The 26,346-nt window shown below is 38.7% G+C and overlaps 1 protein-coding gene across 2 annotated transcripts in view; it reads right to left on the reverse strand.

Moving 5' to 3' along the window:
• The window catches only part of LOC115212919 (mitogen-activated protein kinase kinase kinase 11-like), an 82,701-nt gene that overhangs the window by 1,565 nt on the left and 54,790 nt on the right, over positions 1–26,346 (reverse strand). The window contains exons 2-8 of one of the 2 annotated variants that reach the window (XM_029781744.2): positions 16,465–16,645; positions 15,019–15,167; positions 13,769–13,944; positions 11,280–11,523; positions 9,396–9,515; positions 4,651–4,827; positions 1–199 (exon numbers count right to left, since the gene is read on the reverse strand). The exon at positions 1–199 is cut by the window's left edge and continues 1,565 nt beyond it. In XM_029781744.2, the coding sequence (XP_029637604.1) occupies positions 1–199; positions 4,651–4,827; positions 9,396–9,515; positions 11,280–11,523; positions 13,769–13,944; positions 15,019–15,167; positions 16,465–16,645 (1,246 nt within the window). The remainder of the gene's footprint in view (positions 200–4,650; positions 4,828–9,395; positions 9,516–11,279; positions 11,524–13,768; positions 13,945–15,018; positions 15,168–16,464; positions 16,646–26,346) is intronic. The other variant, XM_029781745.2, reaches the window with a different exon arrangement.

The following is a 26,346-nucleotide window of genomic DNA, read 5'->3' on the forward strand; positions in this document are numbered from 1 at the left end:
TTGGAGATACGAATGTCATAGCCAGCACCGAAAACTGCTAATATGGCTGCCATGTTATATAACTCGACGTCACACTGCTTACGGACTGAGAACCGTTTGAGGGTGCTGCCATCTACAGGTGAAGATGTGCTAGGGGTGCGCATAGTTGGAGGAATGCCGAATCTGTCCAAGTCAATGGGCCAAATATCTTCATCATCATCTAGAAAAGACAGAAATGGAGAAAATAAGATGGTGTTAACGACAGTGGGGAGGGGGGGAGCAGTAATGATGGTGATGGTAGTGGTGATAATGGTGAGAATGATGATGGTGGTGATGGGCAATGAGGATGGTAAAACAACAGAAAACAATTATTTACATTATTTACATTTGACGGATATTTGTCCTCATTTTGTTTGTTGTTAACACAACATTTCAGCTGATATACCCTCCAGCCTTCATCAGGTGTCTTGGGGAAATTTCGAACCTGGGTTCTCATTCCTAAGGTATTTTTCAATATTATTATTATTATTATTATTATTATTATTATTATTGTTATTCAGGTCACTGCCTGGAATCGAACTTGGAATCTTGGGGTTAGTAGCCTGCGCTCTTAACCACTACGCCATATGCCCGAAGACATATGGTGTAGTGGTTAAGAGCACGGGCTACTAACCACAATATTCAGAGTTCGATTCCAGGTAGTGACCAGAATAATAATAATAATAATAATAATAATAATAATAATAAGCATCGAAAAATACCTTAGGAATGAGAACCCAGGTTCGAAATTTCCCCAAGGCACCTGGTGAAGGCTTGGAGGGTATATCAGCCGAAACGTTGTGTTAACAACAAACAAGATGAGGACAAATATCCGTCAAATGTAAATAATGTAAATAATATAAATAATGTAAATAATTTCGCGTCTCTCAAATATAGAACTGTAAAAGAAAACCACATGCCAAAACAATACTCCATGCAACAATAACACATCGTCAGTTTCTGAAGGGACATTACTTACAAAGTGGGATTGTGTTACAAGTCCTGCTACAACAACCAGTCACCAGTCATGCTGGGTCACTGTGCTACAGAGCATGCTGGGACAATATCTCAATCCATGCTGGGAAATACAATTCTAAAATAAACTCATACAACAAAACATGCTGAGAAGTAAACATCTTGACCCCTCAATGGTCAATACCACTCTCACCCCCTCTCTCAAGAGGGGCCAAGAAAAGGGGTATTCACTGCTGGATATGACAAGTTAAAAACCATTCACTGTGCCCAATCCATCAATCCTTTAAGTAGAACCGTCTCCCTCCTCATACCCCTCTCTCCTTCCAGTGGATTTAACTCACCTATCCACTTACTCAACCCCAACCCTTTCTATCATTTCTCTTATATTCACCATTTTGTAAGTTGAGGGGACACCCTGACACCTTTTTTATCTTTTTCCAACAGGGGTAACAACACACCTCTATCTATCCCTCAACCATATTTCATTCTCTCTTCACCAAGCACAAAGCCGCCTCTCTCAAAACTACACCCCACTTCATTTCTGGGTTCTTCTCTTGAAAGTCGCTTGATAACGTCGCTGGTGCCAGTGCCACATAAAAACCCCCCAGTACACTCTGTCAAGTGGTTGGCATTAGGAAGGAGATTCTACATTGGAAACCATACCGAATCAGACATTGGAGCTTGGCACAATGTTCTGGATCACTAACATCTGTTGAACTGTCTAGTCAGTGCCAGCATGGCGAACAGCTGTTAAATGATGACGATGATGATGTGAGACACAGTTCACTGCTATATATAATCCACCTTACTGTAAAGAGGTAAACCCCACCTAACCTGCACCTCTCTACAAGGATTATGGTGAAATAAAGTTCGCTGTTGTAAGAAATCAACTCAGTTGGAGAGTAAAAGTGCATTTGTTAAGGGAATCAGATACCATAACAAGGTGAAGTCCTCCCAGATGTAACAAGCACTGTATGACATAGAAGTGGCCGTTTATTTGCACAGCTCAGTTCAAAATCTTCCTGAACAAATTACACTTTACTATCCAGGGAACAAAACCTCTTCATAACTGATACAAGCCCAAGTATGTTAAGACATATTTTGCTGGATACAATAGGAGTGAAATAGAAATGAAATAATAACATCATCATCTCCATCGTTTAACATCCACTTTCCTTGCTGGCATGGGTTGGACAGTTTGACTGAGGACTGGTGAGCTAGAAGACTGCACCAGGCTCAATCTGATTTCGCAAAGTTTCTACAGCTGGATGCCTTTCCTAATGCCAACCACTCCGAGAGTGTAGTGGGTGCTTTTACGTGCCACCGGCACGAGGGTCAGTCACGCAGTTCTGGCAACAACCACACTCAAAAGGTGTTTTTACATGCTACCTGCATGGGAGCCAGTCCGGCAGCACTGGCAATGACCACGCTCGAATGTTGTTCTTCACGTGCCACCAGCACATGTGAGGTATGGCAACGCTGGCAACAATCACACTCGAATGGTGCTTTTCATGTGTCACCGTCACAGGAGCCAATCCATGGCGCTGGCAATGATCACACTCAGATGTGCTTTTAAAGTCCCACTGGCATGAGTGCCAATCAGGCAGTATTGTCATCGGCCACGTCAGCGATTTTAATTCATTTACACCTGCCTCAATAGGTCTTCGCAAGCCAAGTTTATTGTCCAATGAATGAGGTGTATTCATAAGTGGGCTGGTCACACCCCACATTATATATATATATATTGTATCATATAATCTATAACATATACCATATATTAAAGGAAAGATGACCAAATAGTCATGTCTCCAGTCACAGTTTAATAATCAGTTCACCTCGCTGTCAGTAATATACACCAGATCAATATGGTTCAACCTCAGTGGCCCCAATCAGTCCACCAGAATAGTGTGGTTTGGTATCAGACCACAGTCCACCAAGCTGTAAGTAAGGTGAACCAGATTCATGTGGTTTACTTAGATTACATTCAATTTACCAAGCTGTTAGCAATTGACACTCGATCAAAGAGGCTGCATCTCAGATCAGAGTCCATCAATCCATTCACCACTTAGTTATCAGCAACTGGTACCATATCCATGTGGCTCAGTCGCAGAACACAGTACACCTAGCTGCTAGTAATGTGTATCAGGGCAATGTAGTTCATGATCAGACTATAGTCCACCAATCAATTCATTTGGCTAACAGACACACATACCAGAACAATACGATTCCAGAGGAGATTACCTCTGTCAGGTTGAGAAATACCCTGACCACCACAACAGACAGTGGCTTATTGAATGTGATGGCACAGTACAAGGGAGTGAGATTATTCTGTCAAGCAACATTTTTCTTTGTCCCTTTATAATGAAGTAATTAATATAATTAATAAAAATTCTTAATGAAATTTTATTGTACTTCTGTTCTTTTTAACTTTAATATTTCTCCATCACAGAATGGAGACACAGAGAATAAAAACAAAGAGATATTAGAGAAATATTTGAAATTGTAGAATTATGAGAAGAACTCTTCAACAGATCACAAATGGTTAATGCCTTTATGGTAAGGTTATATCAATATGGCATGTATAAAACTATATATATATAGTAAAATGTAGTGGATATCATCATCGTCATTATTTCTATCATTATTGTTGTCGTCATTTTAATGCGTTGGTCCATGCTGGCAAGTTTGGTCACATCTACTGTACAGTACCATTTCCATTTTGCATTCTTCTGTAAGACACAAGCCTCGAGATCTAACTGTACCACTTTATCACCCATCATGGGCCTCATCTACTCACAGAAAACACATTTTCCTCCAGCATTCATCATATATATTTTTGTTTTACTGAACACATCACCGTGCTGGCATGGATTGGACAAGTCCTCTCTACAATCTAACACCACCTGTTTTAGTCTTTAGTCACCTTGTCTTTGAAATCCAACATCTTGAGATCTAATCTCGTCACTTCATCCCCAATCTTTGTCCAGCTTCATCTGCAATGAGTGCAGTGCAATGTCAGGAGGAAGCAGCTTTTGCATACATCTTTCATTGTCCATTTACACTACATAACCAACAAACACCACCAAATCTCTTCACACACACACACATTCTTGCCACAAGGCAACAAACACAAACAAATAACAGAGTAAATCTTCAGATTATAAAGAATAATAAACTCTACACCATGTATTGAGAACTCATTTTTTTTTTTGTTTTGTATGACCAAAATATGATTATACACACAAACATATGTGTACAACTGTTGTTTTATTGGTTGATCGTTTCTATTCCAAAGGAAGGAATCTTCTCACCAAACATCAATATTTCATTTCTTGCATCAGTGAAGTTTAATGGAGTGAAGTATTTGTATGTGTGTGTGTGTGTGTGTGTGTGTGTTTGTGTGTGTATACACACACTCACACATGGGTCTATTAGCAACAACATAATATATAATACATATACATAATACATAAATGATCTATATAATCCATAGTGTGTGTGTGTGTGTGTGTATGTGTGTGTGTGTGTGATATATAAAACAATAGAAAGCATGACAGCATAACATGAGAGGAGAACCAGACGAGCTTGAAATGCCTTCCAAGAGAGACATCTCGCTCCGTCATCCATAAACCGTATGAAAGTGAGCAAATAACTTACAAAGCTCCATCAAAGCACCCATATTTGAGTGCCCACCTAACTGAGAAAGGGATTTCTCTAGGTTAGGGGTACTCTTCGACCAGCGCCCGCCAGCAAAGTCAACAGATGTCCGCTGATGTCGGTCCTTCTGGACCGAGCTTGGACCCCAAGTCTTGCCTTTAACGCCATCTACTGGAACTGAAACAGAGAGTTATAAATAACAAAGCTTAACGATATATGACACACACACTAGCAGTGGGGTGGAGGATGGAGCAGAGAGGGTTAGGGTTAGGGTTAGGGTTAGACAAAACGGCATGCAGTTTTAGTATATATACTTCAACTAAATTCAGAGCACATATTTACGATTGCATGTAGACATATAGTTATATACATACATTTATACTGACATAGGTACAAGCAAATTATATATATATATATATACATGTATATATATATATATATACACATATATATATATACATATATACATAGATATATATACATTTATATACACATATACAATATATATACATATATATATACATAGACATATATATATATATATCATCATCATCATCATCATCGTTTAACGTCTGCTTTCCATGCTAGCATGGGTTGGACATATATATATACACATACATATGTGTGTATATATATATATATATACACATATGTATGTGTGTATATATATATATACATACACATATGTATGTGTGTGTATATATATATATATACATATATATACACATATATACATACATGTATATATATATATTTATATATATATATATACACATGTATGTATGTATATATATATATATATATACATATATACATATATATATATATATATACACAAATACATATACATACATATATATACATACACATATACTTATACATACACATATATATATACATACATACATACACATACACATATATATATTTCATGTAACACTAAGAAACAATGCATGGTATCAGAATTTTCAACTCAAACCCAAAATGTAACAAACTGCTTGTCAGAGTATCCGCATTGGTTGAGTTGAGACCGATCAGTTTGTATTGGCATCAAGTCATATAAGTTGTAATCATGAAATTATATCAAATGATGATATTTTGAAATCATTTCAGGTCTGCATAATATATACATACATAACTCTCTCTCTCTCTCTATATATATATATATATGTGTGTATATATATATTATATATATATATATATATATATATATATATATATATATATATATACACACATATATATGTATATCCAAATAAGTAACAAGATTTCAAGTTGCAATGCAGTACAACCATTTCAAGCGGCTCCATTTAACTGAACAATGCAATCATTACATAAATTTTAAATACAGCGCTCTCTTCAGCTGCACAGATATGGAATTTCAACAGACATGATATATTAATAGAATTTTTCTTAAGTATTTTAACAGAGCAAGAGAATGGAAGAAATGTAGATTAACATATCTAGTCTGTTGAAATTTCATATCCGTGCAGCTAAAGATAGCGCTGTATTTAAAATTGATGTAATGATTGCATTGTTCAATTATAATGGAGCAACCTGAAACGGCTGTACTGCATTGCTGCTTGAAATCCTGTTACTTATTTTGATTTTATTAACCCCACTTCAAGCTGTGCGGATAATACCGGACACATTTGGTGCTTCAACTTAAGTTACCTAATTTAACTGAATTTATATATATGTATATAAGGCAAATAAGAAAACGGAGAGGATAAACAATCGACAAACATCAGACTGTAAACATTCAATTATATCTATTTATTAATTGATTGCAATCACATGTGTAAGCGATCCAAGTAAATGAATGAAATAAGCCAATAAATACATAAATAAATATATAAATAGAAATAAATGGATAAGGATAGATGAGTGTACAAATACTAAACCCTTACAGCTGTTTCTACCATGGGGCTGCCAAATCTTCCAAGTTATCCTCATCACGCTAATGACATAAAGGGATGAACAAACATTGGACAGGGGTTGGACAATGGTTGAGCCCAAGGCTTCATCAGAGAGACCAAATGTAAGGAAACTAACATGTGGGACAGTAAGTTAAAATAATAGAGTAAAATAAAATAAGCCCCAGCATGGCCACAGCTCATGAGCTGAAACTAGATGAAATAAAATAAAAAAATAAAATAATAGAAATAGTAAGGAATGGTAAGAACTTTATTTTAAGGTGATTAATAAATAGATATAACTGAATGTTTAAAGGCTGATGTTTATTGATTGTTTATCCTCTCCGTTTTCTTATTTGCCTTATAAATCCTAGGTAAATTTCTAATTTACCCCACCCATACCAAGTATTCAATTGTGATATTGTTCTGCAATAGTAAGCACTTGATTATAAATACATAGGTATACACCCAGTAGTATATTGGATATTTAATATCCTTTAGGTGGTTGCTTAACCTCTAACTCATACAGATATATAGATATACAATTCTATATCGTGAAGTATATTTGCCACTTAAATGTGGCTAACCCTTAAGGGTGGATGCTACTGTAGCTTGCAGCCTCAGGAAAACATCTCCTCCAGCTGGCTATTGACACACTATCTGTGCCCTATCAGCATTTACAAAGGAAAGTCATCATTCCCATCTCCAGCCTGGCATGATACACATGGACCCGAGTTTCTGGGTAGTTACCTATTATCAGCCTGTGACAACCAACGGTTGGTGATGGGAAATGATTCTCAATGCAAATATATATACATATAGTTTTTCCAGTGACGAAGTCACTGATCTCGAAAAGGTGGAATAACAAATCTCTGAATGAGGTATAAACAGTAGCTGCACAACATCATGAAGTATATTTGTCACATAAATGTGGCTAACCCTTAAGGATCAATGCTACTGTAGCTTGTAGCGCCAGGAAGACATCTCCTCCGACTGGCTATTGACACAATATCTGTGCCCTATCAGCATTTGCAATATATTTACAATGCTTTAACAGAGAAGGGTTTACATAATGGATGCATTTCCGATTATATAGTATCATATACTAGTCAAACCTGAAACTTAGGCATTAAATGTTTTCAAAATATCACTTTTTGGTTTCACTTCATTTTTACAACACACACACACACACACACACACATGCACACATTTCAATTGTATTGTCATGTAATTTACAATTAATTGTGTAAGAATAAATGAATTTAGCAATACCACATGCTCTACGCCATTATTAGTGCAACGGTGTCGCATCATGCAACACTGGTGCTGCAATAGTGTCACACCAAGTTACATGCCATGCACTAACATCATTTCATAAACTCTCAAACCATGCACTGTTTAGACTAGATCAATCAAGTTTATCAAAGATATTAAGCTCACAGATCAATATATGTAGGTGATACTGCTTGGAGTATCACTGCATCACTCCAATGTCACATGTATAACATACCATACACCACTACCATTCCTGTTACATATGTAACACAACAAAACAACATCAGCAATGTGACCCTGATACAGCAGCCCTTTTGTTACACACATACCTCATTATAAAACAGTACAGGGGCTAAATAAATAGATATTTATTTATTAAGCAAGAATACTATTGACAGTGGCTTCAAAGTTTTGGATAGTTAAGCCATCGTCAGACTGCCGATAGCTTAAATGGTCAAAACTTTTAAGTCACTGTCAATAATAATCTTGATTCAGAAATAATAAAAACAATTTTATAGAGTACAAATTTTATTAAACTAAACACACACACACATACAGGGTGGTACAAAAGTAGGTATACAGTTATGAATAAAAGAAAACACAGACAATATTTGTTTATTTTTATCAAAAAAACTAATTAAAAGTTACACTAAAAGTAATAGTATAGTTATGATAAATATATTATTATGATTACTGACACTGAAAATATCAAAAATGAGATGAACTAATTTAATGTGCTAATAACCTTAATGAATTAATTATTATAACATTGATGTGATACTTACTGCATACCTACTTTTGCACCCCAATGTATGTGTGTATATATATATATATATATATATATATATATATATACATACACACACACACATGTATATAGAATACAGGTGTTGGTAGGAGGAAGAGTGGAATGGATATTAAGAGAGTGAAAGACAGATAGACAGAGAGACAGACAAACAGATGAGAAAGACAGAAATAATGGAAATAGGAAGTAATAAAAATAAAGCCAAAGAGACAGGAAGAAAAGAGAGAGAACATTGATATAGTAAATGAAATAAGGAGGGGAGAATGATAGGTTGAGGTGATGGAAAGATGAGAAGCCAAATCATATAGGGACATCCAAACAACCTCCACACAACCAATCATCAGCACACACACACACACACATATATATATTTCTTTACTACCCACAAGAGGCTAAACATAGAGAGAACAAACAAGGACAGACAAAGGGATTAAGTCAATTACATCAACCCCAGTGCGAAACTGGTACTTAATTTATCGACCCCGAAAGGATGAAAGGCAAAGTCGACCTCGGCGGAATTTGAACTCAGAACGTAACGACAGACGAAATACCGCTGAGCATTTCGCCCGGTGTGCTAACGTTTCTGCCAGCTCGCCGCACACACATATACAACTGCATGGACACATCAGAATCTGCATGATGTATGCTTTTGTGCACCTATTCAGTCGTAGCCAAAGATTACACGACCGCATGCACACACAAAAACACACAATGAAACAAAAACAAAACAAGCAGAAACGGTCACTTACATGCAATGGCTCGCAGTCTTAGAGGTGCAGCTTGTTGAGATTGCAGTGGGGGACTGTCAGGATTTGAATAATTTTGGTAGGAGGATTGCTCCTGCTGGACAGTGATTTTATGCTGGAAGTCTGGACAGAATAAATAAAATACACACACATTCATATATAAGTACATGTAAATACACACACAAATATACTTATACGGGACGAATCCTTTTTTTTTCTTTTTGCAGATACTGTTTTCAAGACCCCTAAACTTACTTGTAACTATTTTCATTATTACTTTACTTTTCAGGTTGACTCAACAAATGAAAAGACACACTGTAATCTGTTTCTTTATTACCCCACAAGGGGCTAAACATAGAAGGGACAAACAAGGACAGACAAACGGATTAAGTCGACTACATCGACCCCAGTGCGTAACTGGTACTTAATTTATCGACCCCGAAAGGATGAAAGGCAAAGTCGACCTCGGCGGAATTTGAACTCAGAACGTAACAGCAGACGAAATACGGTTACGCATTTCGCCCGGCGTGCTAACGGTTCTGCCAGCTCACCGCCTTATGAAAAGACACACTGTAATCTGTTTCTTTATTACCCACAAGGGGCTAAACATAGAAGGGACAAACAAGGACAGACAAACGGATTAAGTCGACTACATCGACCCCAGTGCGTAACTGGTACTTAATTTATCGACCCCGAAAGGATGAAAGGCAAAGTCGACCTCGGCGGAATTTGAACTCAGAACGTAACGGCAGACGAAATACGGCTACACATTTCGCCCGGCGTGCTAACGGTTCTGCCAGCTCACCGCCTTATGAAAAGACACACTGTAACCATTACGTTAAAAGCACAACATAAGGTTATAGAGATAGTTTGCTTTCTGAAAGTTGCCCAATCCTGCATTGTCAAAATAAAAAAGCTGCTGATGAGGATACAACACCAGTGGCTAAATGCAAAATGCATGCACAGGGTCCTAATGCCATCAGAACACATAACTCCATACAAAGAGTTTGAGAACTATACGATAAAAACCACCCCAGAGAGTCAATCACAGCTATTGCAAAGGACCCAAGGTTTCAGAATAGACCATCAGAAGAGCTGTGAATGAGGACATCAAGTACAAGTTGTATGTGATGTAGAGTGGGGTCAGTTTATGCCAGATGTGACAAGAGAGAATCATCTGATCCATGCAAAGGGCTTACTAAATGAGTTAAAACACCAAGAGGCAGGAAGGCTTTGGATTTTCTCCATTGAGAAAAACTTCGATCAGGACGAAAAGGTAAACCAAAAGAACAACAGATGGTTATGCAGAGACCCGAAGGACATTCTAAAAGTTATGCATACTAAGTTCCCAGCAACTGTGATGGTTCTGGGAGTCATCACCCAATAATAATAATAATATTAATGATGATATTAATAATGGTTTCAAATTTTGGCACAAGGCCATCAATTTTGGGGGAGGGGGATAAGTTGATTACATCCCCACCCCGTACTCAACTGATACTTGTTTCATCAACCCCAAAAGGATGAAAGGCAAAGTCGACCTTGGAAAAGTTTGAACTCAGAACGTGCACACGGAGGAAATACCACTTAGCATTTTGACTGTCTTAAAAATGGCTTCTAATTTAGACAGAAAAACCAAGAATTTCGAGAGAAAGATGGTAATGCAACCAAAGGTTTACAGGTAGAGTATAGTTACTTTAACTAGGATGGCCATAGCTGGAATGCTTTTGATCATTTGTCTGCTCAGTCACAACTGACCTGGGGCTAAACAAGATCAACAAAAACCAAACTGCATACAGTCACTATACAATGCAAATAACCAAAGGTCTCTGATCAAGAGTTTCCTGAGACAAGCTGACTCAGGGCTAAACAACAACAGCAACTTACTTGATGGCACACTGATCGTCTTTCCACCGATGTCAGGTCTGTTTCGAAACATACGGAATTTATCTTTTCTCTTCTTTGGTGTTGGTTTGTTGATGTCCTGTTGTAGAAACATGACATTCAACTCCCGTTGGACAAGATCAATTTCACGCTCAGCCAGCTCCTGCTCTCGTTTCTTCAGCAGCTCCTCTTGGATTTTCTGCTGCACTGCAGCTTTGGTCAGTTCCTCTTCACGGTTTCGCAGCTCCTAAAACACACAAACACACACACACAGATGGATACATACACAAAAAGACATGCATTGTCTCACACACACACAGAAAGAAGAGATACAATGTTAAACTGCCAATATTCAACAATGTGGTTGTGGGGTAAGAACGGGGCGTGGGGACTATGAAACAAGACTGAGAGTTGCTGAAGCATGGAACAAACTGCCGGCATCAGTTGTTAGTTGTCGGAGCACTGCATCCTTCAAAACTTCCATGCTTTCTGAGATTCGCCAACACTACACTTGATTTTCTCCCCTCCATACACACACAAGCATGTATCTGACTCATACATTGTTCGTTTTCCAGACATTTCTACAATACTGCATGTACTTTATATGCACTTTCTGACAAGTTGTGGTGCACCTGAGCACTGTATACAATAGTTTCATTATTATTATTTTAAGACATACTAGAAAATTACTATTTGTAAAATTCACAATGAGAGATATTCAGCAACAGTACTTTGGAGTAAAGATTGTTTGCCAACATAACATGGCAGTCCTGGTTTAGGACAAATGTTGCTGTAATTTAGCCCCAGGAGACATCGTCTCCAGTTGGCTATATGACACAATCTGTGTCCTTATATTTTCGAACACAGATCGTGTTATATAGCCAGCTGGAGATGATGTCTCCTGGGGCTAAAATTACAGCAACATTCGTCCTAAACCAGGACTGCCATGTTATGTTGGCAAACAATCTTTACTCCAAGAAAACATACATTAGCTCTTCACATTTCATCCAGAACCTCCCTAGTAAGCTTAATGCTGCTTTCATCTGATCTTACAACCTACACCACCTCCACCAGCATCACTACTACCACATCCTACTTCAACACTCCAAAACACTACATCACAACACCAACTCTGCAACTCAATTCAGACACACCAGAGCATCACATCATCATCCTAACCACACTACTTATCACACTCAGCAACAACACACACAGAGCACCACCAGCACCACCACCACCACCACCACTGCTGCTGCTGCTGCCAACATCTCAGTTATCCTCAGAGTGCAATAGTTCTGCCGAGTCAGAGATGGCCTGGAGTTTACACAACATCAAGGCACGTGATACACACTGTCACAACAAATAAACATAAACCAAAAGAACCTACAAATGGTCACTCAGCTTGCTTGCAATAGCAGCTAAGTCTTACTAAAATTACACTTTGCTCTATTAGAAAAAGAAAAAAAACACAATGAACGGCATTGTAAAGGGCACACAATGTCTGAAGAAAGCAGACAGTTGGATGTGGCTTGAATACCTGTCATCATAAGTCATCTTGATATTCTTTGGAAGATGACCAAGAGACAGGAGATACACCTTCTTTCCGTGATTCAGAACCTCAAGTTATAGGCAAGTCTGCTCCTGAAGAAGAACCTGTTAGCTCATCGTTACCACCTAGTGACAATAACTCAACACCAGAATACAGTCATCAACATCCAAGAAGATCAACAAGACGAAGAAAACCTCCAGACTATTATGTCTCACAACACTGATTTATCTCTGCTCAATTTTATTGGGATTTACGTTTTATATTCCATACTTGTTGGGGAGGTGTTATATTGTGTTCTGACTTGGTATCGAACTGAGTTTGGTGACTTTTGCCTTGTTTAGTAAATGTATTTGTATTTTGTTAATTTTTTAGTTGCAATACCTGTGCCGGTGGCACGTAAAAAGTACCATCCGAACGTGGCCGATGCCAGCGCTGCCTTGACTGGCTTCTGTGCCGGTGGCAGGTAAAAAGCACCAACTGATCGTGGCTGCTGCCAGCCTTGACTGGCACGTAAAAAGCACCCACTACACTCGTGGAGTGGTTGGTGTTAGGAAGGGCATCCAGCTGTAGAAACACTGCCAGATCAGACTGGAGCCTGGTGCAGCCTCCTGGCTTCCCAGACCCCAGTCGAACCGTCCAGCCCGTGTTAGCACGGAAAACGGACGTTAAACGATGATGATGTACAAATAATAATTTTTCTAATTTGCTTACTGCTTTCTTTTGCACATGGGTTTTTGGGTTCTGCTTTAATCAGTGTGTATTTTTGAGTATATATTGCTCACATGTCCACTCCAATATTTAAGTGGAATTCGAGTGATGTGATAATTCTGTATTAAAACATAACAGCCCAACTTTGGGTCAAGCAACTACAACCACCACTAAGCATGAATGCAAGGGTTCAAATCTACAGAGAAACAACGACAATATATCCCTAATCCCTTACCTTCTCTTTACTCCGTAGTTCATCAAACATGTGTTCTATCTCCTGACGCCAATCTTCCTGCATTGTATGGAATGAGTCTTGAGGGGTGGTCATGAAAGACGAAGAAGCAATTTCTTCCAGTTGCTTCAAAATTTGGCAGAAAGATGGTCTTTCGTGTGGTTCTTGCCTCCAACAATCTGAACAATGAAAGAAGTGAGTGGATCAGTAATTAACAAGAAGGAAGAAAAGGAGCATTTCATTCCTTAGACCAAGCTATCACACACACACACACACACACATACACACACACACACACACACACACACACACACACAATGCACTGATATATCATTCATTTCATTTAATATCTACTTCTTATGCTAGTATGGCTTAGATGGGACATAGCTGCAGCAGAATGGTGGGAGGAGATGCTCTTCCTGTTGCTAACACTTGTTTTCCAAGGGAATTTGTTTTTTTCCATTTGAATTCAAAAGAGCAAAGCAAAGCAGGCAGGCAGGAGATGTCAAATAATATCCCCAAATGCAGCCCAAACACAGATAGTGTTGTGACCCACTTGTGGCTGAAGTGCCAACAGTGATGTTACCATATGTAGCCATAGCACAGTTTATAAAGCATTCGTGCACACCCAATCCCATGCTTTCGTTGCTTCTTTAGTTTACAGAGTATTTTCTACTTTCATTGTACAATGCACACACCACCTCTTAAGCGAGTGCTATGATGGAACCATACAGGGAGACATACATAAATCTTTATATATAAAAGTAAGGTTGTGTGCTGTCTGTCTCCTACGATTTAGATTCCTAACTACTCCCACATTTTGCGGTGCAGTTTAACCAAAAGCGGGTATCTTATAGTCATGATTCATATTGAGCCCTTCTGGGTATTAGCGTGCGTCTACAATGAGTCTACGATTTTAAAAATAATTTACCATCAATTTTTCCCATTTTTAATGCATTTTTGGCATATATAAGGGGAGTAACTCTCTAAAAATTTATTATTAAATCTCAGAACGTAAGAAGCTACAGTAACACCCCCCACCCTTTGTGGTTAGCCATATTGAGATGGCTATTATACTTTACATATCTAAAAATGCTTACATAGTTATTTCCCTTACAAACCCGAGCAACGCCGGGTGATACTGCTAGTACAACATAAAATCATGGAAATATGTGTATATACACACACACACACACACACACACAATGTATACAAACACACATAAATATATCTATGCTAAAATGTAAACTTACGAGTCATGAGTTCCGAAAACATTGCTGGACATGTTGATGGCAGTGGTAGAGTGAGTTTGTTGACAGCAACTCCATAAGCTACCCCAAGGGCATCAATACCCTTGTAAGGGATTTCGCCTGTCAGAAGTTCCCATAATACAACACCATAACTGAAACAGAAGGGAATACAACTTTATCAAGAACAGTAAAAGAAAGACTGTTGAGAAGTAAAGTCCACCAAGGTAAACACCGAGGTAAAGTCCACCAAGCTGTAAACAGGTACTAAAAAGAAGAGTCCACCTAGCTGTGAATAGATACAATATGGAGTGCTCATTTAACTCTAAATACCCTAAGGTAGGTGTAATGAAGAGGTGATATATTCCAGAGAGGTAAGTAACCAGTTTTAATTATCAAGAAGAAGCTTTTAGTGAGCCCTAAAATGCTTTGTAAAACATTATCTGGCAGACCAACTGCCAGTAAGGAAACCTCCTTGAGAAATAAGTAATGCATTCCTCACTAACTTCATGAAAAAACAAAGGTCAGTGTAAGTGTAGAGCTGAACACACCTGTCTCATTAAAAGTCACTGTAAAGTGGTTATACACTCATAAGGAACTGGCATTGGGAAGGGCATCCAGCAGTAGAAGCCATGCCAAAGCTCACACTGAAGGTCAATGTAGCCCTGTGGTTTGTCAGATCCGATCCATGCTGGCAGGGAAAATGGACATGATGGTGATAACAGTCATAGCTGGAATACCCTTGATCACAGATTGCTCAACGAGGGCAATCTTATGTTAAATAACAGCTACAATATAATGCCAATGCTGGGAATGAAGTTTGAACCTAGAATGTGGTTGTTTATAGTCAGTGACTACAACAGAACATGGGTGAAGGACATGTCTAAGAGGGGAGTGAAGAAGAGAGACCAAGCCTAAGTCGACTGAAGAGAACAGTCCCTGATTAAGTGTAGATTCAAGAGGACAATAGTCCACAGATATCTTTGTCAATATAAACACTAATTACAACAAAACTGAGTCAGGAATGATGGCACCATGAGTGGTGGCAATGTAGCCAACTGTGGCGCTCATCAAATCTCCCAAAGACATTAATAAACTAGGATAAGAAATAATGTTATGACAACGGATTTCTTGAACCTGTGGTTGTAATGTGAGAATGAGGACATGTGTATGATGTAGTGTGGTAGGAAGGAGGTACAGTTGGGAGAGAAAATATGTTGAAAACGGTGTGGAGGACAAGTTTGTTATATGCCATTGAAGGACATGTTATGGAGTGTAAGGGTGTAGAAGATGAACAGTACAGTGGTGGTGGTCATGCTGGGCAGGTTGACAACCCAACAAACAATGAATAAGTGGTAAAAGATTGAATTACTAAATGGTTACTGAAACAAATATCATGGATTAAAGGAAATATGCAACAAGGAGAGTGAGATGGCATTGGTTGTTACATACCTCCATACATCACTATTCTTAGAGAATTTGGACATTTTGATTACTTCGGGAGCCATCCATGCATAAGTTCCAGCAGCACTCATCCTGGTCGTCTTACAAACCTCTCGTGCCAGACCAAAATCGGTGATCTTCAGAGTTTTATGTTGCAAATCATTTTCTTCAATTTTCTCTTTCAGAAGAACTAATTTGAGAAAGAAAACAAGAATAAACCGTTTTAATTTAAAATAAATTGGTTTTAATTTTAAGATTATTCTTTAAAATTTCAATGCATAAAAATTTACTGTTTAAAGAGATTAAAACAAATAATCGTATTTACAGTTTGAGAACCTCTTGTAGAGTTTTCTTTGTTCAAAGGAGAATGACAAAAAAATGAAGATGAGAATTGAAGCAACAGAGATGAGTAAAGGGACAAAACTTTTGATTTATTGATATAAATATTGTATTAAGGAGGGCAAGCTGGCAGAAACGTTAGCACACCGGGCAAAATGCTGCCACTACGTTCTGAGTTCAAATTACGCTGAGGTCGACAAATTAAGTAATCGACTGGCCCCCTCCCCAAAAATTTCAGGTCTTGTGCCTAGAGTAGAAAAGGATATAAACATTGTGTTATAGCACAAAGATCAGAACTAAAGATAACCCTTAAAACTCTCCACATTTCTGAACCAACACAGTCAGCCACCATCTTGTTACTCAATCTGTTAGATATAACATCTTACATTTTTTTTAATTTTTAACTTGTTTCAGTCATTGGATTCTGGGGCACTGCCTTGAAGGGTTTTAGTCAAACAAATCAACCCCAGTACTTTTTTTTTAAAGTCTGGTAATTATTCTGTCAGTCTCTTTCTGCTGAACCATTAAGCTGCAGGAGACATAAACAAACCAACACCAGCTGTCAAGTAGTAGTAGTAGTAGTAGTACTGGTGGTGAGCAACTAACACAGACACTAAGACATGGCACGGAAAGTGGACGTTAAACAATGATGATGATACACACACACACACACACACACACACACACACACACACACACATGATGGGATTTCACACAATTTGCATCTACCAAATCCACTCACAAGGCATTGATCAGCCTGGGCTATAGTGGCAGAGACACTTGCCCAAGGTGCCATGCAGTGGGACTGAACCTAAAACCATGTGGTGGCAAAGCAAGCTTCTTAAGCACACAGCCATGCTTGCACCCATCGCAAACAAATCACATTCTACAATCTTAAAACAACAAATGGACACATTGAACAGTGTAGTCCTAGATGCACTGTGCTGTAAGAGTGGAAATGCAATAAGTTCATTTGATCAGAGTTGATCTGTGGTTAAAGAACAACAATAAACTGATATTGGACAGAGAAGATACAGGGTCCTGCCTCACTTATAATCAAAAGACGTTAACAATAATTATGTTGGTTATCATTTATGGAGGCATCTGTCTCAATCTTATGTGACAACCATTAATCGTTTCGTTGATCTTACAAGAACAGGGTTAAGGATAAATACCAGACTTTAAAAAAAAAAAAAACAAGCATTTGTGTTGATTCTTTCAACTAAAACACTTCAAGGTGTTGCACCAGCATGGCCACAATCTAATGGCTGAAACAAGTAAAAGATAACGATAACCAACTAACTGAATTTTATTAAAGGAACATGGATCACAGCAGAGACTCCAAAGCTATGGAAATGCTTGTAATTACCGACTGAAAAACTGAAGGTTACACGTTTCGAAAATCTGATTTTTACTGCTTTGACAATGTGAGGCAAGGGAGGTAACTCATTTTAACTAACTCATTTCAAACGTTTTACTCTCTCTCTCCGCCTCCTCCGCCTCCTCCGCCTCCTCCTCCTCCTCGTCCTTCAAGCAACAGCTCAATAAACCAAAACATCTCAACCTAAATTAGTGTTTCTCAACCGGGGTCCATATGGCCCTTTGGGGTTCTACACTTGTACATTACACAAAATACTTTCTTCATCCAATTCCTAATAATGTCTAACGATAAAAATAGAACAGAATATTTTAAACACCAAATGACTATAGGGATCCATCTGAGTAAAACGGGGATCAAAAGGGGCCACAGGCAAAAAAAAAAAAAATGAACCACTGATCTAAGCCATCCCATTCTCACTGAAGCACCGCCACCATTAACACACCCCAAACAACTCAGAGAGACAGTATAAGCACATAAGGCATGTGAACAGAGGTCTCTGGACAGTCAGCTCCTAGGTTCAATTTCAACTGAAGTAACTATTTTTCCTTCTGTTTTTCTCGATAACTTAGATCAAGGAAGAAAGGGAAAGCTTGGAATCGTTTTCAGGGTTCCTGAACTAGTGAGAGGGAGGAAGAATGCGTAGGAAAGTATCTTCATATCAGGGCCATTCTCAAAATGCTTGCAGCAGAGCACGACCTCTCAAAAGGCACCCAAGGAACAGGACTGGGGTTAAAGGGAGGAAGAAAGCGCGGAAAGTATCTTCATACCAGGGCCATTTCTCAAAATGCTTGCAGCAGAGTACGACCTCTCAAAAGGCACCCAAGGAACAGGACATGGGGTTAAATTAGACAACTTTTATAATCATGGCAAAGAAAGAACCACATCGATGGGGAACGCTATTTTTGTCTTCTTATAAATAAAAGAGGAGGTAATTTCCTTAATATTCTGGATGCTTGGTATTTGTTAAACAACTTCTAGAGTAGAGCAGACACCATCACCACCATAGCCATCATCATCATCACCACCACCACCACCAGAGTGAGATGAGAAGAGGAGATAAATGTCAGTGGGGTTGTTGTTGCTGCTGTTGTTTAACCACAGGTTTATTCAACTTCGATGAGCAGACAAACTATGATTAAAACCATTCCAGCCATGACTGTCTTGCCTATTTCACAAGCTAGTGTGTGTAGGGGAGGAGCATCAAGACTAGATAATCTAATGTATCCTTTCTCTATAAAAATGGTAGAATGGTAGTTGAGGAAGATATGGCCATAATTTTTAATAGGCTTCTCTCTCTCTCTCTCTCTCTCTCTCTCTCTCTCTCTCTCTCTCTCTCTCTCCTCCCCTCTCTCTCTTGCAAAACTGTAGAAGCAGTAGCAATCAAAACAATGATGATGACCAGTGGTGATGACGGACAAGAGTTGCCACAGTGTCACAGGGTTAAATCAAAATATTTCATGTGGTTTGGTCACAAAGCACTGAGAATGTTTCCAAAACCAAATACCTCTCTACACATACACCTATGAGCCACTACACATACACCTTTATGAAAACACGGGCATATGGCGTAATAGTTAAGAGTGTGGGCTACTAATCCCAAGATTCCGAGTTCAATTCCAGGCAGTGACCTGAATAATAATAATAATATCAAAAAATACCTTAGGAATGAGAACCCAGGTTCAAAATTACCCCAAGACACCTGATGAAGGCTGGAGGGTATATCAGTCGAAACATTGTGTTAACAAACAAGATGAGAACAACTATCCATCAAATGTAAATAATGTACCTCGATAGGCTACATACACACACAGCTTCATAAGCAATATTAAACATGTACCCCTACAACAAGTACCCCTCTATATTCCACACCACACAAACATCTGTAAGCCACAACACACATACAATGTATTTCTACACAAATACACAAGTCACTACACACTAACACACCCCACTATACAGATATAGACACTAAAAACTAAGACTGTCAGTTACAACCACAAGTGTTCCAGATCATCCAATCAACAGCACAGCCTGCTCGTGGAATTTATGTGCAAGCGGCTGAGCACTCCACAGATAGACATACCCTTAACTTAGTTCCCAGGGAGATTCAGGGTGACACAGAGTGTGAAATGGCTGGCCCTTTGAATTACAGGCGCAACTCATTTCTGTCAGCTGAGTGGACTGGAGCAATGTCAAATAAAGTGTCTTGCTCAAGGACACATGTTGTCAGGAGTTAAACTCATGACCTTATGGTCAGGAGTGAAGTACCCTAACCACAAAGCCACGAAACACACACCTCTATACAAATACCCATCTGCCAACCACTATACACAGACACACCTCAATGCAGAAACAACTGTAGAAGTTACACGTATACAAACCACTACATGCATACATAAAAACATACATACATAGAGTTGTGTCTGCAGAGGGTCATTATGTTTTAATGCTTTATTATTAACACACTCACCAGTTCGATTTCCACTCATTTTCTCTTTTCTAAAATTTGCGCTGCTTCTTGCAACCTCTTCAATTGTTGTTGACTGTGTCCGTTATTGGAGTTGCATTCTTTTTGTTTAGAATGCAGCTCTGGTAATGGACAGTCAACAACTATCAATGAGGTTGCAAGAAGTAACGAAAATTTTAGAAAAAAACGAATAATTAAGTAAATCAGTGGAAATCAAACTGATGAGTGCCTTCATTAATAAGGCATTAAAACAGAACGACTTTCCCCCGACAAAACAAAACGCGCTTCAACACACAAATTCACATAAAGAATCTTGCAAACCAAATACAAAAACTAAGCATATATATATAAATGAGCAAGCATACACACACACACACGCACATGCATGCCAACCTACCTGCAAGCTTTCATACACTGAATTCTGCGTAGACACACCCTTACACCCATACACACACACAATTGGGTGTATTGAGCTGGGGCAGAGCAATTAAACTTATTTCATGAATAAGTAGGCCATTGACCACCACCACCAATTTTACAGTCACCAACACTACCTAATCACACCTACACATCAACCAACCTCATCAATACACCCTTAAAAACCACCACCACCACCGCCATCACACTGAAACACTGCCACCACCACCACCTACGCTCTTCCCTTCTGTTTCTTAGTGTGACACAGCTAAATATTGACCTACATAATATGCACAGGTACATAATTGCCAAGGACTACACTTACAGCTGAGGTACACATTTACACACACACACACCATGCAATTCATGTGCAATGAACACGCATTATATATCTATGCACCATATCATTGTGTGTGTGTGTGTGTGTGTACGTACATACATACATACATACATACACACATGATTAGCAGCAGTCCTAAAATGTCGTCACGGTACTACGTCCCTATGCAGCACGATGTTGTTGCTAAGACAATTTACAATGCCATCCGCTAAAAGGACTGTCCTGAAATAAACTTAGAAAATCCCTCTATTATGGAATACATTCATAAACACCAACTCAAGGAATACTGCTGGAATATTCCCATCAAAACTTCTGTCAAATGTAAGCATAACAGGCCAGATATTGTTGGTTGGGACAGAGGGGCAAAGGTATGTACCATCATAGAGGTTAGCTGCCCTGCAGATATAAATATATCTTTGAAAATCAAAGAAAAAGAGGCTTCTATATCTAGACTATGAATTCATATTCATACCAATAATAATTGAGGCATTAGGTTTTGTTAGTAAATGCTTAAAGGAGAATCTGAATAAACTGAGATTTTCAGAAAGAGAAATCAACCGACTGATTCGTACATTACAAGTGCAATCTGTGAGTGGAACAGTAAAGATATGCAAGACTTTTCTCAAGTTCCAAATGTGAATTTGTCTGTGCTAACTACATCCCAAAGATGGAGCCTTGTATCTTTGTTGGAAACCAGCTCCCTCCTCAGTGGATCATAGTCTTACTATGATATGATGCTTGTAAATGAGTGTCACTGTTATACAAGTGGTGCTGTTTTGTTTTTCCCAATCTTCCACATGAAACATGTGTAAGGAAAATCTTACCTTCCTTGGAGATAAGTAAGAGTCAGCGACAGAAAGGTTATCGAAAATCTTCCCCCGATAATTTCCATCTCATGCATATCAGAATGGAAAAGTGAACATGAAATGATGGTGATGATGATGGCATATCAACATTAAGACTATTATTTAATGCCTGTCTTCCATGTTGGCAATTTCTCTCTCTCTTTTTCTCACCTGTTTTACCCTAATTATTCACACCCATTTTTAGAATGGTTTTGACAAGATCCTACAAACTAAAGGAATGCATCACGCTCAAGTGACTGCTTTGGCATGGCTTTTACAGCTGGATGCCCTTCCTAATGCCAAACACTTTACAGCATGCACTGAGTGTCCTTTTTTTCCATGGTACCAGCTCCAGTGAGGTCACAGGATTAACTCCTCAGCATTCAGATTACTTTGTCTAATGAAATGCTTTTTTATTCACCTTGTTTTGAATTAATCATGCATTATCTTGTAGCTTTGAGATTTCAATGATGTGATTGTTTATTTTTAGAATGACGTGAGAGGCCAGATATGACCAGTTTAAATACAAAAGGGTTGAAGATCTTCCTTGACCAAGTGAGAGTGTGTCAAGAGGGATGGTCTTAAGCCAGGTATGAAGGAAAGGACAGGAATAGGGTTCTTGCTATAGAGGGGGAGATACAGGGCTACCTTACATTATTATATTAGAAGGGGTGAGAGTAATTGAGGTGAAGCAGGAAAGCAAGATAAAGATGGTGGTGAGAAGGTATTAGAGTGTATCCTCAAGGTAGAGGGTGAGGACGTATGAGGAAGGGAAAGTAGCAGATTTAGAGGATGCAAGAGCATGTGGGGAGAGTGAGAGGGGGTCAGTGAAGGACTAGAGGTGGGGGATGATATAATGAGTGACAAGCAAGGAATGAGGAAAGGTTGAGGTAAAAGAGGTGGAAGAGAGACTGGGAGAGGATAGGACACAAAGGAGGAAGAGTAGCGGAATAATGATGATGATGATGATAACTTCAAATTTTGGCACAAGGCCAGTAATTTCGGAGAAGGGAGTAAACTGATTCAACAGGTATTTATTTTATTGACCCCTAAAAGGATGAAGGGTGAAGTTAACTTTGAACCCAGAACATGAAAACGAACAAAATGCCGACAAGCATTTAACCTAGCATGCTAACAATTCTGCAAGCTTACCACCCTTTATTATAATAATGATAAAAATAATAATCCTTTCTACTAAAAGCACAAGGCCTGATATTTTGCAGGAGGGGACTAATCAATTACATCGACCCCAGTGCGTAACTGGTACTTAATTTAACAATCTTGAGAGGATGAAAGGGAAATTTGAACTCAGAACACAAAGACAGTCAAAATACTGCCAAGCATTTCAACCAGCATGCTAACAATTCTGCCAGGTCTCCACCTTAATAATAATAATAATAATAATGTACATGGATGAAGGGTGAAAGAAAAGGTGAGAAGTACATCTCACCTTTTCTTTCACCCCTCATAGTAGGTAAGAAGGGTGCAAGAATGAGTGGCAGGAATGAGTGTTGTACAGTGATAGGTGAGAGGTACATAAGTGTGAGTTAACAGGAAGTGGTTCACAGGAAAGGGAGGGGTAACTGGGAACACAGAGAAGGGTGATCAATGGAAAATGTGAATGGAGAGGGACAATATTAAGACTGAAGGATGGCTGTCAAATGAAGTGATACCAGAGAGAGATATCTGGAAGCACAGGAAATAATGATGAAATATGTAATTCTGCTCTCATTTGATAACAACAATAGTTAGAAGAGCAATGGCTGGGCGAGTGATAGAGAGATAATGGGCTGGAGAAGGACAAATTTGGTGAGGGGCCCAGGTGTGTGGCATTAATGCTTTTAGTGTTTCATTTCCACCATGATAAATGGGTTTTCTTGAGCACTGCATATAATACCAACAAATATACATGTAAAAAAATTTTTTTTTTAAATGCATGGATAAGTGCAGGCAATATTTTTCAATGGCTGCAACCTCGTTATTTATCCACCATTGTTCGTATTTTCCGCCATTAAATTGATAAAAGAAATAAAGTATTTAATTCAGTTGATGACTCATGGTAGTCAGGAACAGCCAAGGGCTAAACTCAGAGTAGACTGTCAACTTGTGATATAATAGGTAAATCTGTCCACTCTACCCAACATATTGAGTTCTATATTAGATAAAGTTGCATCACACAGAATATATTTTTTACTACTATACACATACACACACAAACACATATACATACACTCAATACATATGCATTTATACAAACACACATGTGAGCGTATACACATACACATGTCCATAAATATGACATCCATACATAATTTTACATACACACACAAACGCATACAGAAGACCTTGAAGGTGAACAACAACAACATGAGAAAGAGGTTAATCCTTTTATTACAGCAGCATCTAGTGTTGGCCGGGAGGGGAAGGGGCTGGCATAGAGATGCAAGGGTGGGAGAGAATGTACAGACGGATAAGACAGAGGGGTGGATAGGAGAGAGAGAGAGAGAGAGAGAGAGAGAGAGTGTGTGTGTGTGTGTGTGTGTGTGTGTGTGTGTGTGTGTGTGTGTGTGTGTGTGTGTGTGTGTGTGTGTGTAAACTAGATTGAGTGAGAGACAGGAAGAAAGAGAGAGGGTTAAGAAAGTGTGCATGTGTGTGTAACACAACATCCATTATATTAACAACCATGTTTCTCACACTCAAGCCAGATACATCTACAACATCTCAGGAGACTATAGTGAAACATCCTGAATGACAGTGTACCTCCTACTCAGTCCAGAGATATCTACAATGACACAGAACACAACTGTAACACTGTCTTAACAACACTTTTTCTTAATTTGATGGCCGACACAGCCACAACACACCACACCACAGAACAATACAACACCGGCCTAACAACACCATCTCTCTTTCAATCTATGTGATTCTAGGTCTGATTCAAATGTGCAACACTTTGGCCAATTCTCTTCCATGATATTTTCTGCTCAACCCAAGTCTTGTGAGTGGTATTTAGTAGGTCAAAAGGCGGCGAGCTGGCAGAAACGTTAGCACGCCGGATGAAATGCTTAGCGATATTTCGTCTGTCGTTACGTTGTGAGTTCAAATTCCGCCGAGGTTGACTTTGCCTTTCATCCTTTCGGGATCGATAAATTAAGTACCAGTTCCGCACTGGAGTCGATGTAATCGACTTAATACCTATGTCTGTCCTTGTTTGTCCCCTCTATGTTTAGCCCCTTGTGGGTAATAAAAAAATAGGTATTTAGTAGGTCAAGACTATAGCTGACTTAATAGACAGAATAGCAATGAACCAACAAACGGTCACCAGTTCATGTTCTGTCCATGTCACAGCACTGTGTCGGGGCTTGTTGTGACAGCTAATTCTCAAAACGGTTCAAGCCCGCCTCATTATAAATAGATTTAAGCTCAATTACTCCAGCAGTAAAACATTGGAAAGCAGTGGGAGGCAATATGGTAAATCACCTGTGATGGCCCCAAAAAGTCTTGAGGGCACAAGTTCTACAATGGGGCAGCAGAAATTAGGTGTGTGTTTGTGTGTGTGTGTACCAGGGTCAATTTAATTGAATAAACCCTTCAAAATTCCTGGCCTTGTGCCTAATTTAGAAACAATTATTATAATTGTTGTTGTTGTTGTTGTTGTTGTAATAACCAACAGAGAATACGAATAATAGCTCCTGGCAAGCTACATGTGCAGTCCAGGTTCTATTCTCAGTCATAGTTATTCAAAAGACTACACAGAGACATTTTATTTATATGAAGGGTTATTGACCAGCCACAGAAAATTTGCCTCGACAAATTCTATCCTATCTATGCAATCATGGGAAAGTGGATGCTACAACATTTATCTATCTACCTATCTATCTACCTACCTATAAGGTGGAAAAAAGAGTACTCAAATACCAGTGGTAGAGTAATATGCTTTATTTAAAGCAGCAGAAAATTCAACAAAACCTGTTACTCTGAGTTTCCCGTTGCCGACAACGGGAAACTCAGAGTAACAGGTTTTGTTGAATTTTCTGCTGCTTTAAATAAAGTATATATATATATATATATATATACAAGGAGAGAAATAAGATTTGAGAAG

Source organism: Octopus sinensis, linkage group LG6, assembly GCF_006345805.1.
Source record: "Octopus sinensis linkage group LG6, ASM634580v1, whole genome shotgun sequence".
NCBI lineage: Eukaryota > Metazoa > Mollusca > Cephalopoda > Octopoda > Octopodidae > Octopus > Octopus sinensis.